The following is an 18,489-nucleotide window of genomic DNA, read 5'->3' as shown; positions in this document are numbered from 1 at the left end:
AGATAGGAAACTTAAGAAACAGGGAAGAAGCAAAATAATGGACTTGGTATAATAAGGCCCTGAAAGTGGTGAAACTTTATTTCAATTTGGTTTCCTAGTTTTCCAAGTCCTTTCTCCATTGACTCGTGCTATATAGTGAAGTCTACATACAAAAAATAATAATTTACTTATAATTTTATATTTTGTAGATAGTCAATGACCATTTGTAAGGGGATAAGTTTTAGTCATCAACCTCTTATAGATAGTCCCCATTCATCCTCCAAGTTAGGCAACATATCCATATTATGACTAAACAAGCACATAACATGTTTAATACAGAAAAATGATGCTTTACTCATAATAATTTTATATTTTGTAGACCAATTCTCTATATAGCATGAGTCAAACATGGCTAGCTATAAACAACGTACACTATAATTTCCACGCAAATTCATGTGTGCACAAATCAACGAAATGTAACCTACTTAAGTCAATCCATGTTCCTTTTTTGGGAGCTATATAATGTTTGATATACATCAATTTGGACTGCAAAAATCAAACTCTGCAAATCAGTTTGATAAATAATGAATATCATATCCGTTATTCTGTTGTTATGGCGCATAGTAATACTAAGTTGTTGCCATGGAGCTGCAACAACTAGTGCAGCATCAGCGCCTATAGCAAAGCCTAATTGCACAACGCATTGTGGAGATGTTGCCATCCCATACCCTTTCGGGATTGGACCTCACACAGATTGTTACTTAGATGAATGGTTTCAAATAGACTGCAGGCACAACAACTATACAACCTCAACTAATTACAGCAGGCAGGCGCCTTTCCTCACTACAAGCTCAGCTAATTACAGCAGGCAGGCGCCTTTCCTCAAGAGCCTCAACCTGGAGCTGCTAAGTATTTTTCCTATTAAAGATGGCAGGCAATCGGTTCAGGTTAAGAACCCTATATTCTTCAGCTGCGAGGGAAAGGAAACTCGTCAACCCCAGAATTTGACGGGCAGTCCTTTCCTTTACTCTCACACAGAGAACATATTCATTGCAGTGAGTTGTGGCCTATCTGCCACTATGACCTCAGATCGTGGGACTGTCACTGGTTGCCGGTCTATTTGTCAAAACACTACAGGGGGCGACTTTCGCAACTGCTATGAACGTATGGGCGGCTGTTGCCAAGATACTCTTGTAACATATGAACGCACCAGAGATTTTACTATTGAGATACCATCAAATTCATCAACATCATATCCAACGGACGATTGCAAGTATGCATTTTTGGTTGAGACAAATTGGTTTGATAGCTTATTGAATTTTCGAGAAGTGAAGGATATGGACAGCGTTCCTGTGGTGCTAGACTGGATCTTAGAAGTACATGACTATGGTGAAAGATTCAGAGGAAAAACAGACCAGAGTGGTAACCACTCAACACCCTTTTGCAACAGCTATGATGATTGGAACACGATAACTTGTGTCTGTCGGCCAGGCATGGAAGGAAATCCTTATCTTCTCCAACCTTGTCAAGGTACGCAAACTGAATCTCTTCTTTCTGGATTTAGATTGATCCTTGATTTCTAATCTCGGTGGTCTACTATAAAAATGTAAAGGTATTTACCCTTGGAAAGAAACTAAGAGACTGCCTTGTATATATGGAAATGTTTCTGCAGAAAGCTCACTTGCTCGTTTTTGTTAGCTTTCTAGAAACTTTTTTTTACCAAATGCTTGCAAAAGGGTTGGTTATCTGAAGGTGCTTTAATCATACGCAAATTTAATCTCTTCTTCGGTTTTTTATGTTAATCCTTGATTTCTTATGTAATTGTTCTACTAGAAAGTTAGGAGCATGTTTAGATGAGTGGATTAGTTCGTTTGGGGGCTTACTTTAATGCATGGATGAGTGGATTAGGTCATCTCCAGCCATGGGCTATATCCCAAATATAGCTCTAAAATAATGCAAAATCTATCTCCAGCCATGGGCTAAATAAAATTTTGGCCAAATTTCGAGGGCCACATTTGGCTTTAGCTCTCTAACAGGCCAAATGTAGCTCAGCTTTGGCCTAGACCAAATTCATAGTGGGCACCATGTGCTTTTCAACCACCAAACATTAAAGCACTCCCCACTTCCCTTTCTCAAAACAATAAAATATGAAGGACCCTAAAATATAGCATTGCATGGCTGGAGATGGAAAATTTTAGCCCTGCACTATTCTTTAAAAAATTAATATTTTGGGGGGCTAAAGTTTTAGCCCTAGACCACATTTAGCCATATGACTGGAGATGGCCTTAGTTCGTTTTTGTGAGCTCCTAAAAGTCTACCTAAAAAACTTTTTGCAATTTATTTTCTTTTGTTATGTATAAATATGTTTATCTATCTGTTGAATAATGAAAAGTCACGCATCAAAAGTTAAAAAAAATAAGTACAACATACAATGAGTGTTTCCTAACATTGGAAATGAGTTTATTCTAATACCTGAAAGTTTAATTAGTATAATATATCTTTTCACCTTTTGATGAAATTTGAACATGCGATTCACGAGTCATCATCATTTCAGATATCGATGAATGCAAAGGCAGTAATGGGTGTAACGGCGATGTATGTGAGAACTTTGTTGGGGGTTATAGATGCTACTCAAATATAACTGGCGATAAATGTTTGTCTTTTGATTCTGACTATGGTGACGATAATGTTACCACAACATGCCACTCCAGAACCACATCGGGTCATCGGGCCTCTGAAATCAAAACTATTATTTTAGGTATATAGTACTCCTATCTTCTTACATCTCTCAAAAGAATAATATATGTATTATTCAATTATTTTCGTGTTTAGAAATGATAATGGATGTAATTCCACCAACAATTTTAGAAAAGTCCACCAACAATTTTAGTATTGATAGAATTCTTGGTCAGGGAGGTCAAGGTACCGTTTACAAAGGCATGTTGGCGGATGGAAGAATTGTTGCGGTAAAGAAGTCCAAAATGGTGGACAAAAGCATGCTCTCGGAATTCATCAATGAGGTTGTAATTCTTTCACAAATCAACCACAGAAATGTGGTTCAAATTATGGGTTGTTGTTTAGAGACCGAAGTTCCACTTTTGGTCTACGAATTCATTCCGAATGGAACTCTTTCTCAATATATCCAAGAGCAGATTGAGGAATTCCCACTCACATGGGACATGCGGTTGCAAATTGCCACAGAAATTGCGGGTGCTCTTTCGTACTTACACAGTGCAGCTTCCTTTCCCATATATCACAGAGACATCAAGTCTGCCAACATACTTTTGGATGAAAAATACAGAGCAAAACTTGCTGATTTTGGAACTTCAAGATCAATTTCCATTGACCAAACTCATCTAACCACATGTGTACATGGAACATTTGGTTACTTGGACCCAGAGTATTTTCAATCAAGCCAATTTACGGAGAAAAGTGACGTCTATAGCTTTGGAGTGGTCCTTGTTGAGCTCTTGACAGGGCAAAAACCAATTTCTGCAGTAACATTGTCACAAGAAGAAGAATACAGAAGTCTTGCCGCATATTTCCTTACCTCGATGCAAGAATATCGTCTGTTTAACATTGTTGATGCTCGAGTTCTGAAGGAGGGCTTTGAAACAGAAATCCAGGTTGTTGCTAACCTTGCAAGGAGATGCTTGAATTTGAACGGAAGAAACCGTCCTGCAATGAGAGAGGTTACATCGGAGCTAGAGGCTGTACAAATGTCAAGAAAACCTTCCATTAGTACTGAGCAAAATTCTGAAGGGGTTGATTTTGTGGAAGATGATGCAGTTGGGCATTGGGATGTTGAATCACTTTCAGATGTGTCGGCTAGCTACTAATAAAAACATGGGTTTATGCCATTGTTGCCATCTACAAGTTATAGTGAATTCCTTTTAATTCAATAAACTTTGTTTCATTTAATGTTGTTGAACACATATGTTATGTTTTTCTTATGATCTCGTTACATCAACACATGTACTTGGGAAAAAAAAAAAAGAAGCAGCTTAATTTCATGTATAAACCAAATTCCCAGCTATTTCCTAATTTAAAGTTGAAGCCTAAAAATAAAACTCAACTCCCTCCCATCCACTAATCCAACATTTCCAAATTTCCAAATTTTCAACATTTTCTTGTTTGGCTTGTCTTATCATCACTAGAAGCCCAAAAATAAAACTCAACTCCCTCCCATCCATTAATCCATCTATGAATTCAAAGAGATTCAACTAAAAAGATAATGGATGATGGTGTTGGAGACGTGGACGGAGGGTATGAGACTGAGGAAAATGAAGGGGCTTGAGACCGTAATGAAGATGAGGGAGACGCCCTTCTAACAACTTTTCTAGCAAACATTGTTAGAAGTGCTTTTAGCTCTTTTAGAAGGGTTCGACTTTGGGTGCCATGAGGGGGAGGGAGAATCCACCACAACCGTGGTCAGAACCCATTGGCAGGAAGTTAAAATTTTAAATTCATAATAAAAATGGCTTATATGTCACATATAGGCCACCGTTAATATACTTGGTTTGGTTATCGAACTAGTTGAAGCCAAATTCAAAATTTTCGGTTTTTTTGGGTCCACTTTGGTTTGGCTCACTGATTTACCGATTCAAATTCCACCCCTATATACAATCGAATCCCTTAGTTTAACATTATCATTATCAATCTTTAGGTAGAAAATTAGGGGATGAAGTTTTGTGAAAATAATTTTAAACCTCAAGCTCAAAACCTCACAAGTCTTTGTAAAAACATCAAAAACTCTGCCCAAAAAAAAAAAACATAAAAAACTTCAATTCAAGTAATCAAGATATTCCAATTCAAGTAGGGAAGGACCAATCTCACCTCTCAAAGCTAAGGAGCATACCATCCACGTCGAAGTAGAGATTTAGTGCGACGACATTGCCTGTTTGGTTGTTGCATGTGATTCGTCTCCACTCGCAACAATCTTTTGTCTCCCCAGGTTGCAAGAACATTGGACTCATCCATAAGGCCTTGCTTAAACTGAAGGAGAGCATGTTTTTCTCTCTTGATGCGCACTACAATTTGAATAAACAATGATGGAAGTTTAAGAAGACCATGGATCTCCTCATGTGGTTTTATCTTCGGTTTTAGATATTTTATTTTATTTTATTGTCTCATTGGTGTGAATAATTTCAATTATTTAACACAACAAAGGGCAAACACAAGCGAGCTCTCAATTCTTTTATTTTCCCTTGCTTGATCTGGCCATGCTGATAAGAGATCTCTATCTCCTCATTCGCTGCTTTCATAAATTAATTGCATATTCCCAATATTTTTTTAATTCTCTCTATAATATTATTCCTTTCCATTCTATTTTTTTCTTCTAAAAACAGTTGATAAAATTTAATAATTTGTACAGTTGAGTGCAATTGACTTAAGAAAGTCATGGATCAAGGATGAGCATTAATTCCTGAAGCAGCTGCAGGAAGGTGACAAGAACCATCTCCGCACCTTAATTTTTTATTTTAGTTTTATCCTACTCAGAGAAGATTAAGAATTTTTGTCCAAAAAAGAAAAAGAAAAAAGAAAAAGAAGAGGAGTTTAAGACTTGACTTGAGAATTATCATTTAGGGTTGCAGTTAACCCTTAAGTAGTCGGTGTTTGATTATGAATGTGTCACAATATTTCCTTGAATATTCTTTTTTCCAGCCAGAGATAATAGTGAAATTGCTTTTCTTGACTCTAGTTTCAAGTCATCTATTAGTCAATCATTTGGCTTTGTTACTACTTGAGTTCTTTTTTCGAACCAGAGATAAGAGGGGCAACTTATTTTCAAGTGCTGATGATGTTGAACCAAAAAAAAATAAAAAAATTAAAAAAAAAAAATCGTGGGTTTAGATAACCCCCATAACGTTGGGTGGGTGATTCCCACAACCACATGACACTTGCTTTCAAAACAAATGGGAAACAACGTGTGTATCAGATTGTCCCTATTCTTATCCCTAGAAAAAAAGAAAGGATAAATAAAGGAAGAGGATAATCATATAATGGTGGGAAGAGATCGTGTTTATTTTTTTGGCAACTCCATTCAGCAGAGAGGCTGCCCACTTAGCAAACGTGCTTCCCCAACTGCTGTTCATCTTTTGCCTATAAAAGGCATGAACGTACAGAGGTAAAAGCGGGGGGGAGAGGAGAAGGTGCTGTAGAAAAGTGGGGGGAGGCTGAAAAAAGAGCCTGCAAGGCGACAAGGGCTTGGAGAAGAGGCAGCCGTGAGGCTGCAGAGAAAAAAAACACAGCGGCAGACTGTGAAGAGATACCCAAAAAAAAAAGGCCAACAAGGCTTGGGGAACATGGAGGATGCACGGCAATGCTGAAGAAATGTGACAGAAGCAATCAAGGCTCCTCTCTTGAGGTCCTCCATGTTGGGTGGCAACCCTTTTAATCAATCAAACAGGTGGCAACTCTCAAATCAAACTCTTGGATGATGAATCCATCATGAGTGGCAACCCTTAAATCATTTTGTTGGATGATAAATCCATAATGGGTGGCAACCCTTCAATCAAAATTTCCAGGATGTTCAGTCCATCTTTGGGTAATAAACCCTGAAATCAAAACAGTGGGTTTCGCACCCCAGAAACAAAGCTTGGGTATTTCACCCTGAAAACAAATATGGGTTTTCACCCTCAAAACAAGTTTGGGTTTTTACGCCCTAAACAAATCTTGGATACAAAATCCACCATGGGTGTGTAACCCTCAATCAAATACTCTCTGATATATCCGCTTTGGGCACAATGCTCATTCACTGAGTTCTCTGGATGACAAATCCAATTTGGGTACAAAACCCACAGATAAAATCATTGGGGGATTAATCTCACAGCAAATATAAAAAACTAAGCTGTGCTTGAAAAGGAAGACAACCATGTTGGCTGTGGCTAGGCCTGATGCTGCAGATAGCAGCAGCAAATAACAAAATAAAGAAGCAAGACTCCTGTCGAAAGAGAAAAGGGGAGAAGAGTCAAAAAAAAGGGGAAAGTGGCTGACGCCACTTTGTTGAGAAAGCTTCGGTGGTATTGTTGGCAACAACAAACAAAACTTAAAACTAGTTGGCTTCTGGGTGTGTGAACAGGCAAGGAAGAAATTTTAAAAAAAGGAGTGGCCACGTTTTTGGTTGGCAGTTCCATATGGCAGCTTAAAAAAAAGGAGGTTTGGTGTCGTTGGCAGAGACCAACATGGAGAAGCGAAAAAAATAGCACCATTACTCAATTCTGTCTTCCCTCCACAAAAGCACAATATATTTAATGGGTGGCCAAACAATTACCCATTAAATTTATAAAGGCCCAAATTCCCTATTATATAATTTACGGATCAATTTTAAAAATCTGCATAGCCATATTTGGGTTTAAGTGCAAATGTCAATTGTAGAGAATTAGTGGCTTAATCAAAATTGTTCATTATTTTTCTTGGACATTGACAAAAAGAAAAATGGTACAAAACAATCTAATTTTCCCCATGGGTCATCTACCCATGAAAATTTCATTGAGATTAAATTCAAATATCTCAAATAGAAATTCTCAATTAATGGGCCACACTCACCCATTAATTTTCAATTTTTTTTATGGGTCATCTACCCATGAAAATTTCGTTGAGATTAAATTCAAATCTCTCAAACAGAATTCTAAATTATTGGGCCACACTTACCCATTAATTTTCAAATTTCGGAACTACGTTGGTTTGATCCTGTCAAGGGTACGTAGGCAGTCTAGTATTTCATTAGACGCAACCGCAACCAAATTTGAATCCCTGGTTTTCTCCTAACCAAATTCGTCCAAACACTTTCCCAAATGCAAATGTCAATTGTAGAGAATTAATGGGTTCATCAAAATTGCTCATTATTTTTCTAGAACATGTTATAAGGAAAATGGTACAAAACCATCCAATTTTCGTCCACGGGTCATCTACCCATGCAAATTTCGTTAAGATTAAATTCAAATATTTCAAACAGAAATTCTCAATTAGTGGGCCACACTTTCCCATTAATTTCTAATTTTTCTCATGGGTCATCTACTCATGAGAATTCCAATGAGATTAAATTCAAATATCTCAAACACAAATTCTAAATTATTGGGCCACACTTACCCATTAATTTCTATTTTTTTTTTCCATAGGTCATCTATCTATGAAAATCTTCAAATCGTCTCAAAGACACCAACTCTAAATTATTGGGCCGCACTTACCCATTAATTTCTAATATTGGAACTACGCCGGTTTGATCCCATCAAGGGTACGTAGGCAGTCTAGCAGCCCAATAGACGCAACCGCAACCAAATCCCCACAAATTAAATATCTACCTTTACACAAATCAAGTCCGAACTAAGTTGGTTTGATCCCTTTGAAAGGGTACGTAGGCAATCTAGAGATTCAATCTAGATGCAATCATCCCAAACACAACTCCATATCGAATCCCTGGCTTATTCAGCTAAATTCACTCAAACACCCCTCAATTAAATTCATTCAAATTCCCTCTTTTTGCAATGAGTCATCTATTCATTGCGAATCTTTGAACTACGAGTGTCTTGATTCCTGCAACGGATATGTAGGCACCCTGAGATTGAACTTGGGAGCAGCCTCAAAACCAAACACATACATTCTGTTTCTTTATGATGGAATCAAAGCTTGTAGTAAGGGATTGTAATTAAGAGACTTGTGTCTCGAATGGGTCGAACCTAAAATAATAAAACCCCATTAATTGATTAGTGGTGGTGAAATTATGTTTAGAGGTTTACAGTTTTTCTTCAACAGATGAATTGTTTTTCTTTTGAATGTTTTGCTGATATTTTTGTAGCTCTGATTTGAACTTATGGCTATGAACAGAACGACGATTACAAAATCATGTTGTGGATAGCATAACTCAGCCTTTCACCATCAAGCCACCTTGTACTGTCCTTTTTAATCAAGTCTTCCTTTGAATATCATAAAAAAAACTTTGAACCTTCTCTGCTTTTCTTTTATTATTTCTAGTTTTTTTTTTAACACAACATATAATATAATATAAACTACACGGAGGGGGATTCGAACTCGATTGGGGAGCATATCCACTCTAGCCATTCAAGTTTTTCAACATTTTTAAGTGTGAAAGGTTTTCCCCAAGGTGATAAAAATGATATTACTTCATTAACTACTAGACATCAGATAGGAAACTTAAGAAGGAAGGAAGAAGCAAAATAATGGACTTGGTATAATAAGGCCCTGAAAGTGGTGAAACTTTATTTCATTTTGGTTTGAAACTCAAATTAAAACTCAAATTTGGTTTCCTAGTTTTCCAAGTCCTTTCTCCATTGACTCATGCTATATGGTGAAGTCTACCTACAAAAAATAATAATTTACTTATAATTTTATATTTTGTAGATAGTTAATGACCATTTGTAAGGGGATAAGTTTTAGTCATTAACCTCTTATAGATAGTCCCCATTCATCCTCCAAGTTAGGCAACATATCCATATTATGACTAAACAAGCCCATAACATGTTTAATACAAAAAAATGATGCTTTACTCATAATAATTTTATATTTTGTAGACCAATTCTCTATATAGCATGAGTCAAACATGGCTAGCCATAAACAACGTACACTATAATTTCCACGCAAATTCATGTGTGCACAAATCAACGAAATGTAACCTACTTAAGTCAATCCATGTTCCTTTTTTGGAAGCTATATAAAGTTTGATATACATCAATTTGGACTGCAAAAATCAAACTCTACAAATCAGTTTGATAAATAATGAATATCATATCCATTATTCTGTTGTTATGGCGCATAGTAATACTAAGTTGTTGCCATGGAGCTGCAACAACTAGTGCAGCATCAGCGCCTATAGCAAAGCCTAATTGCACAACGCATTGTGGAGATGTTGCCATCCCATTCCCTTTCGGGATTAGACCTAACAAAGATTGTTACTTAGATGAATGGTTTCAAATAGACTGCAGGCACAACAACTATACAACCTCAGCTAATTACAGCAGGCAGGCGCCTTTCCTCAAGAGCCTCAACCTGGAGCTGCTAAGTATTTTTCCTATTAAAGATGGCAGGCAATCGGTTCAGGTTAAGAACCCTATATTCTTCAGCTGCGAGGGAAAGTAAACTCGTCAACCCCAGAATTTGACGGGCAGTCCTTTCCTTTACTCTCACACAGAGAACATATTCACTGCAGTGAGTTGTGACCTCTCTGCCACTATGACCTCAGATCGTGGGACTGTCACTGGTTGCCGGTCTATTTGTCAAAACACTACAGGGGGCGACTTTCGCAACTGCTATGAACGTGGCGGCTGTTGCCAAGATACTCTTGTAACATATGAACTCACCAGAGGTTTTACTATTGAGATACCATCAAATTCATCAACATCATATCCAACGGACGATTGCAAGTATGCATTTTTGGTTGAGACAAATTGGTTTGATAGCTTATTGAATTTTCGAGAAGTGAAGGATATGGACAGCGTTCTTGTGGTGCTAGACTGATCTTAGAAGTACATGACTATGGTGAAAGATTCAGAGGAAAAAAAGACCAGAGTGGTAACCACTCAACACCCTTTTGCAACAGCTATGATGATTGGAACACGATAACTTGTGTCTGTCAGCCAGGCATGGAATCTTCTCCAACCTTGTCAAGGTACGCAAACTGAATCTCTTCTTTCTGGATTTAGATTGATCCTTGATTTCTAATCTCGGTGGTCTACTATAAAAATGTAAAGGTATTTACCCTTGGAAAGAAACTAAGAGACTGCCTTGTATATATGGAAATTATCTTTTCACCTTCTGATGCAATTTGAACATATGCGATTCTTATATGTGTGAGTTTGGACTGAAGCATATGTCGGGTCATCATCATTTCAGATATTGATGAATGCAAAGACAGTAATGAGTGTCGAGGCGATGTATGTGAGAATTTGGTTGGGGGTTATAGCTGCTACTCAAATATAAATGGCCGTAGATGTACGTATTTTGCTGTCGGTAATACTACTGCTACTACATGCCACTTCAGAACCACATCGGGTCGGACCTCTGAAACTGAAATCAAAACTATTATTTTAGGTATATAGTACTCCTATCTTCTTACATCTCTCAAAATAATAATATATGTATCTTCCACCGTGGTAATATTATTCAAAAGTTTTTTGGGTTACAATGTTGTTCTAAATGTTTTTGGCTTGGACAAGGGTTTAGAAATGATAATGGATATAATTCAATACCTATTGATGCAGGTCTTGGCTCCGGTGTTGGGCTATTGTTTCTACTCATTGGGGCATGGTGGGTACACAAAATCGTGAAGAAAAGGAAACCATTGCGCGCAAGAAAATGTTTTTCAAACGAAATGGTGGTTTATTGTTAGAGCAACAATTATTGTCAGGCAAAGTTAACGTTGACAAAATCAAGTTATTCAATTCAAAAGAATTAGAAAAGTCCACCAACAATTTTAGTATTGATAGTGTTAGAGCATCCACAATGGGCTCCCTAAACCACCTCCTTAAACAAATTTTAGGGAGGAATGATAAAAATGCAACTTCAACCACGCTCCCTATCCACCTCCTAAAATAGGGAGTCCTCTAGGAGCTCCTAAATCTGAGAAGAGAGAAAGGACTCCTAGTTGCTCCCTATAATTTAATGCTGCTTTATTTAATGAGTATTTCAAACATTTATTTAATGCTAACCATTTTTTATTTTGTTTTTTTAATAGAGATGGATCAATCAAAAAAGAGTTATAGCATTTATGACTCTTCAAATTAGGGAGTATGATTGGAGTTGAAATTTTTTAGAGAGCTCCTAAAATAGCTTTATTATATTCTTAGCCAAATTTTAGCTAAGAAATAGAGAACATCATTGTGGATGCTCTTAGGGAGTTACCACCACCATCATGACATTCAATCATAGTTATACCTATTCAAGGAGTATTTCCGTTACATTGTTATTGTATCTTAATTATAGCTTTATTGTATTGTAATTACTACACTACCGTTGTAAACCATTTAGCTACCTCCTATGCCTGTATATAAGGCATGTACCCGTGAATTGCATATATGAAAAAGTATATCTTTTCTACATGGTATCAAGAGCCTAGGCAATTTTTTTTTTCTCTACTCTCATGGCCTCTACTATAGCCTCCTCGTCTTCTTCTCTCACGGGTCCCACTCTCCCCTTTAACATCTCCTCCTTTGCCTCCTATAAACTTTCAGAATCCAACTTTTTACTTTGGGAAAGTCAACTCAAGCCCTTTCTTATTGGGCAAAATTGGTGGCGTTTTGTTGATGGCTCTTATGTCTGCCCCTCCCCTTACCTCTCTCCTGATACTTCCTTTGATTCCACCAAAGCAACCGACATTCCTTCTTCTGCTCCCACACCCAATCCTGAGTATCTTACTTGGTTTCAAACTGACCAATATCTCATGAGTCTGCTTCGCTCCACTCTCAAGGAATCTATCCTCTCTCAAGTTGTTGGATGTTCTACCTCCAAGGAAATTTGGGATTGTCTTCGGGAAATTTTTTCTCAACAGTCTCTTGCGAATGCCACGCATATTCGTTTTCAGCTTCTCTCTCTCATCAAAGGCTCTAAACCGATTACAGAATATCTCTCTCTTGCCAAGAATTTGGCGGATCAACTGAGTGCCATCAATTCTTTCGTTTCTCCTGTTGACTTAGTCACTTATGTTCTCCGGGGATTAGGTCCCGAATATGCGATTCTTGTCACTGCCATCACCACTTTTTCCCCATTGCCCTCCATTGCCGAATTGCGTGCCCGCCTTCCGCCTTTGAAGCCCAAAGAATCGCACCATGCTGCCATTTCGCCTTCCTCCGCCACCGCTTTTTGACCTAGCACCATGCTCACTAGCAATATCAGCGTAGCCCTCGCGGTGCGCCTAAGGACTCGAGTTCGCCGCGCCGCTTCCTCCACCATCTTTTTCATCCACTTTTCGCTCCGCGGCCCTGCTCCATTTTCCAACCGACGCTAGCATCCTAATCGAACTCTTCCGACTTTTGGGTCCGCCTCCGCTACTCGTCTCCATATCCGGTGTTGGACTTGCAGCCGACGGGCACATTGCTTCTCGGTGCCCTCGGTCCTGCTTTCGCCGGCAAGCATGTCACGCCTCCTCGATCCTAATTGGTACTTAGATTCTGGTGCGATCCATCACATGACCAATGATGCCCGTCGCTCCACCAATGTTTCCTCCACCACTGTTTCCCTTCATGATCAAGTTGTCTTTGGTAATGGTGACTCCCTTCCCATTACTCATTCTGGTAACGTTTCATTTTTTTCTGGCAATTTTTTGTTTCGTCTTTTCGACGTTCTTCGTGTTCCTTCTCTTCATAAAAATCTCTTATCCATTGCTCAGTTTACTCAGGATTCCCTTGTCAGTATTACTTTCTTTCCATGGGGTTATATTATTCGTGACTTAAAAACTGGTGTTGTTCTCTTTTAGGGCCCATGTAAAGATGGTATTTATCCTATCTTTCCCAAGCTCTTGCCTACCTCTCCAACTGTTCTTACCACCGTTGTCTCATCCTCGTCTCTCTGGCATCGCCATCTTGGGCATCCCTCTAATAAAGTGCTCGACACTCTTGTTTCTCAATCTTTACTTGGTTCCTCCTTTCGTTTACCAAATGAACATTGTAAACATTGTGCATTGGCAAAATCAATAAGACTTTCTTTCTCTCCCATAGAACACTCTACTGTTGCTCCTTTTGATCTAATACACTCGGATGTTTGGATGTCTCCCATTGCTTCAACTTTTGGTTTCCGTTACTATGTCTTGTTCACTAATGATTTCACCCGTTATTCTTGGATTTTCCCCATGCGTCTTAAATATGAAGTCTTTGGTCATTTTTCCACTTTTGTCACGTATGTTCGCAATCATTTTTCCATCTCTCAAAACATTTCAAAGTGATGGTGGCAAAGAATTTGACAACTCTCAGTTTTGCCATTTTTGTGCCACCAATGGTATTGTCCATCGTTTCTCGTGTCCCCATACCCCTCAACAAAATGGCTTGGCTGAACGCAAACACCGTCATATTGCTGACATGGGTCGCACCCTCATTCTTACTGCCCAATTCCCCCACAACTTATGGGTCGAGGCCTTCTGTACGGTGGTTTATTTAATCAATAGACTACCCACTCCTGTTCTCCAATGGGTCTCTCCGTATCACAAATTATTTGGTCATCCTCCTGATTATTCCTTGCTTCACATTTTTGGTTCTACTTGTTATCCCTTTTTAGGTGATTATGTTTCTAACAAACTGCAACCTAGATCTCTTGAGTGTGTTTTTGTTGGCTACAGTGATGGTCATCGTGGATATATATGCTTCCACCCACCAACCGGTCGCCTTTACACTTCTCGGCATGTTGTTTTCAATGAAGGCAAATTTTATTATTTTGTCCCTGTTGCTGCTCCCACTTCAGCTCCATCACAAACCTTCGATATTGTTCATGCTGGCCTTGACCCTGAGCCTCTGCTCTCTCCGCTACCCCCAACAGCATCAAATCCTCCCACAGTGCACCCGGCCCACGCCACAGCCCAGAGCCCAGCCCCAACTCCCGCAGCCCAGTTCTAGTCTCTCATCTCCATCCATTAACCTGGCCCACCCCGAAGACACCTCTCATCCCTCATCACTTACCCTATCTCCATCCTCGGACATCACGCCTATCCCGAACCCGTGCCTCTATTCACATCCTCCGACCTGCACCCAACCTCACCGGTTCGCGCGCCATGCTGCTCCCAAGATTCGATAGTGCGCCACAGCGTCCCACCGTGCCCGATCGCTCCAGCCACCGAACCAGCGTTCGAGCCTTCGTCCTCCTCCTTGTCCTCGGCGACAGCGCTAGACACACCGCTTTGTACCTTCTGCTGCTTCTACTCAACCACCACTTTCACGTTCCAACTCGGTCCACACTCGCTCCAAATCTGGGATTCATAAACCCAATCCTAAATATCATGCCAATGTCTCCACCCGTTATCCCCGGCCTCAAGCTTTTGCTGCTTTTTTGGCTACCGATGATGAACCTACTTCTTACACACAGGCTTCTCGCTTTCCTGAATGGAAGACTGCTATGGTTGAGGAGTTCAATGCTCTTCTTAAATAAGGGACTTGGTCTTTAGTTCATTCTTCTCCTCATTTCAACACAGTTGGCTGTAAATGGGTTTTTCGGGTCAAACACCATTCTGATGGGACTATTGAACGTCACAAAGCTAGGCTTGTTGCGAAGGGTTACCACCAACAACCTGGTGTGGACTACTTCGATACTTTCAGTCCAGTTGTGAAACCTACCACTGTTCGTACTGTGCTCAGTTTAGCTATCTCTTTTGGTTGGTCTCTCCGACAGTTGGATGTCAAAAACGCTTTTCTCCATGGCTTGCTTACTGAAGAAGTTTACATGCAACAACCTCCTGGTTTTGTTGATCCTAGTCACCCTCACCATGTGTGCAAGCTTCATAAGGCGATCTATGGTCTAAAACAGGCCCCTCGTGCTTGGTTTCACTGCTTTAGCTCATTCTTACTTCGTGTTGGTTTTGATAATAGCAAAGATGACTCTTCCATGTTTGTTTACAAAGATGCACATTCTATGATGATTCTGTTACTTTATGTGGACGATATTGTTCTTACAGGTAGCGACTCCAATCAACTCCGTCAATTCATTCACAGATTGGGCATTGAGTTTGAAATCAAGGATCTTGGCAGTTTGCATTACTATCTGGGCGTGGAAGTTTCTTATTTGCCGGATTCAGTTCATATTACTCAAAACAAGTACACTCTTGATCTTCTCAAACGCAACAACCTTCTTGAGTGCAAACCTGCGACTACTCCTATAGCTTCCAAAACCTCTCTATCAAGCTCTCATGGTTCACCACTTTCAGATCCCACTCCTTATCGACAACTTGTGGGTGCCTTGCAATATTTAACCTTCACACGACCCAACATTTCCTATGCAGTTCAACATGTTTCTCAATTTATGGGCTCTCTTATTGATGTTCATTTTGAGGCTGTCAAACGCATTCTCCGTTACCTGAAAGGCACGCTCGGATATGGTCTACCCATTCACCTTTCTCCTGCCCCATCTCTTCTTGTTGCATACTCTGATGCTGATTGGGCTGGATGTCCCAATACTCGCCACTCCACCTGGCTATTGTGTTTTCTTAGGCAAGACTCCTATATCTTGGAGCACTAAAAAGCAACGCATTGTATCTCGTTCCAGTGCGGAGGCCGAATATCGTGCACTTGCCCATGCTTGTGCTGATACAATTTGGATTCAAAGTCTTCTTCATGAACTTCACTTCTCTCTTTCTACACCAGTTCTTCTTCATTGTGACAATTTATTTGCAACCTACATGGCTGCCAATCCTGTCTTCCATTCCCGCACTAAACATGTTGCTATTGATTATCATTTTATCCGTGAACGTCTTACTGCTGGAAGTCATCAAGTGCGGTTCATTTCATCTCAAGATCAGCTTGCTGATGTATTCACAAAAGGCCTCCCTGCAGCACGTTTTGCGCATCTTGTTTCCAACCTTGTCACCTATCCGGCGTCAAGTTTGCGGGGGGAGTGTTAGGGAGTTACCACCACCATCATGACATTCAATCATAGTTATACCTATTCAAGGAGTATTTCCGTTACATTGTTATTGTATCTTAATTATAGCTTTGTTGTATTGTAATTACTACACTACCGTTGTAAACCATTTAGCTACCTCCTATGCCTGTATATAAGGCCTGTACCCGTGAATTGCGTATATGAAAAAGTATCTCTTTTCTACAGATAGAATTCTTGGTCAGGGAGGTCAAGATACCGTTTACAAAGGCATGTTGGCGGATGGAAGAATTATTGCGGTAAAGAAGTCCAAAATGGTGGACAAAAGCAGGCTCTCAGAATTCATCAATGAGGTTGTAATTCTTTCACAAATCAACCACAGAAATGAGGTTTCAAATTGTGGGATATTGTTTAGAGACTGAAGTTCCACTTTTGGTCTACGAATTCATACCGAATGGAACTCTTTCTCAATATATCCAAGGGCATATTGAGGAATTCCCACTCACATGGGACAGGCGGTTGCAAATTGCCACAGAAATTGCGGGTGCTCTTTCGTACCTACACTGTGCAGCTTCCTTTCCCATTTATCACAGAGACGTCAAGTCTGCCAACATACTTTTGGATGAAAAATACAGAGCAAAAATTGCTGATTTTGGAACTTCAAGATCAATTTCCGTTGACCAAACTCATCTAACCACATGTGTACATGGAACATTTGGTTACTTGGACCAAGAGTACTTTCAATCAAGCCAATTTACGGAGAAAAGTGACGTCTATAGCTTTGGAGTGGTCCTTGTTGAGCTCTTGACAGGGCAAAAACCAATTTCTGCAGTAACATGGTCACAAGAAGAAGAATACAGAAGTCTTGCCACATATTTCATTACCTCGATGCAAGAAGATCGTCTGTTTGACATTGTTGATGCTCGAGTTCTGAAGGAGGGGTCTGAAACAGAAATCCAGGTAGTCGCTAACCTTGCAAGGAGATGCTTGAATTTGAACGGAAGAAACCGTCCTACAATGAGAGAGGTTACATCAGAACTAGAGGCTGTTCAAATGTCAAGAAAACCTTCCACTAGTGCTCAGCAAAATTCTGACGGGGTTGATTTTGTGGAAGATGAATCAGTTGGGCATTGGGATGTTGAATCACTTTCAGAAGTGTCGGCTAGCTACTAAAAACATGGGTTTATGCCATTGTTGCGATCTGCAAGTCATGGTGAATTCCTTTTAATGATATAAACTTTGTTTCATTAGATGTTGTTGTACTATAATTTTGGTGTTTTGAGTTTCAGTCTTATATTCCTAGGTTTTATGTAACTTTTTTTTATTTATCATTTTACAGCATGCCAGTGAAGGAAGAAATATGAGTAGTGAAACTTCACCAAATCTGAGACAAGCACAATCTGCATCAACTGCAACTTCTTTCATTTTATTTTATCTAGACACTTGTTTCACATCTATTTCACTTTATCCCCATTCATTCCTTGCATATTGCAATAATTCCATTTGAAACTGTAGTGGAAGATTCTGAATTATTTTCCATTTGAATCCAGATAATAGTGTATTTGCTTAATCCAGAAGATTATTTCATTAACTATTAGCCAATCATTGGCTTTGTCACTACAAAAAAAGTGGGCAATAGTCACGTTTTTCATAGTAACAAAATCAGTTTTTGTTACATTTGGTAGATGGTCAATGATTAGACCAACACTAGAATAGAGAGTTTGAAAATGGATTCATTGTCTCCATCAATTCTATTTCATTTTTTTCTTCTTAAGAAGGTTGATAAACTTTAATAATTTGTGCTTTTGAGTGGACTTGACTTGTAAAAGCCATGGATCGAGGAATATGGCATCATTTCCTGCCTCCAAGCTGCTGGAAGTACCTCTGCACCTTCCGTAATTTATATATATATTTTTCCTGCCTCCAAGCTGTTGAAGCTTACTTGTTGGAATCTGGCGCATGAGTCTTCCTTGAATATGTAGA

General features: G+C 39.3%; 2 protein-coding genes and 1 pseudogene across 2 annotated transcripts; all 3 read left to right on the top strand.

Moving 5' to 3' along the window:
• The first annotated feature begins 547 nt into the window (after positions 1–547).
• Positions 548–18,065, top strand: LOC103328869 (wall-associated receptor kinase-like 3). Its single transcript, XM_089041866.1, is given in 8 exon segments — positions 548–1,509; positions 2,534–2,737; positions 11,196–11,270; positions 11,273–11,410; positions 13,098–13,103; positions 16,735–16,898; positions 16,900–17,719; positions 17,846–18,065. Coding segments are annotated over 7 exon segments (2,313 nt in total). The 5' UTR covers positions 548–563; the 3' UTR covers positions 17,680–17,719; positions 17,846–18,065.
• LOC148915606 (wall-associated receptor kinase-like 1) lies at positions 2,805–4,072 on the top strand. Its single transcript, XM_089041867.1, has one exon. It carries the CDS (start codon positions 2,814–2,816, stop codon positions 3,816–3,818), a length of 1,005 nt encoding a protein of 334 aa, XP_088897993.1. The 5' UTR covers positions 2,805–2,813; the 3' UTR covers positions 3,819–4,072.
• Positions 9,702–10,452, top strand: LOC148915605 (wall-associated receptor kinase-like 22; annotated as a pseudogene).
• Positions 18,066–18,489: the final 424 nt, after the last annotated feature.

The sequence above is a fragment of the Prunus mume genome, linkage group LG7, assembly GCF_029339155.1.
Source record: "Prunus mume cultivar Tortuosa linkage group LG7, ASM2933915v1, whole genome shotgun sequence".
Classification (NCBI taxonomy): Eukaryota; Viridiplantae; Streptophyta; class Magnoliopsida; order Rosales; family Rosaceae; genus Prunus; species Prunus mume.
This window is presented reverse-complemented; position numbering and strand designations above follow the sequence as displayed.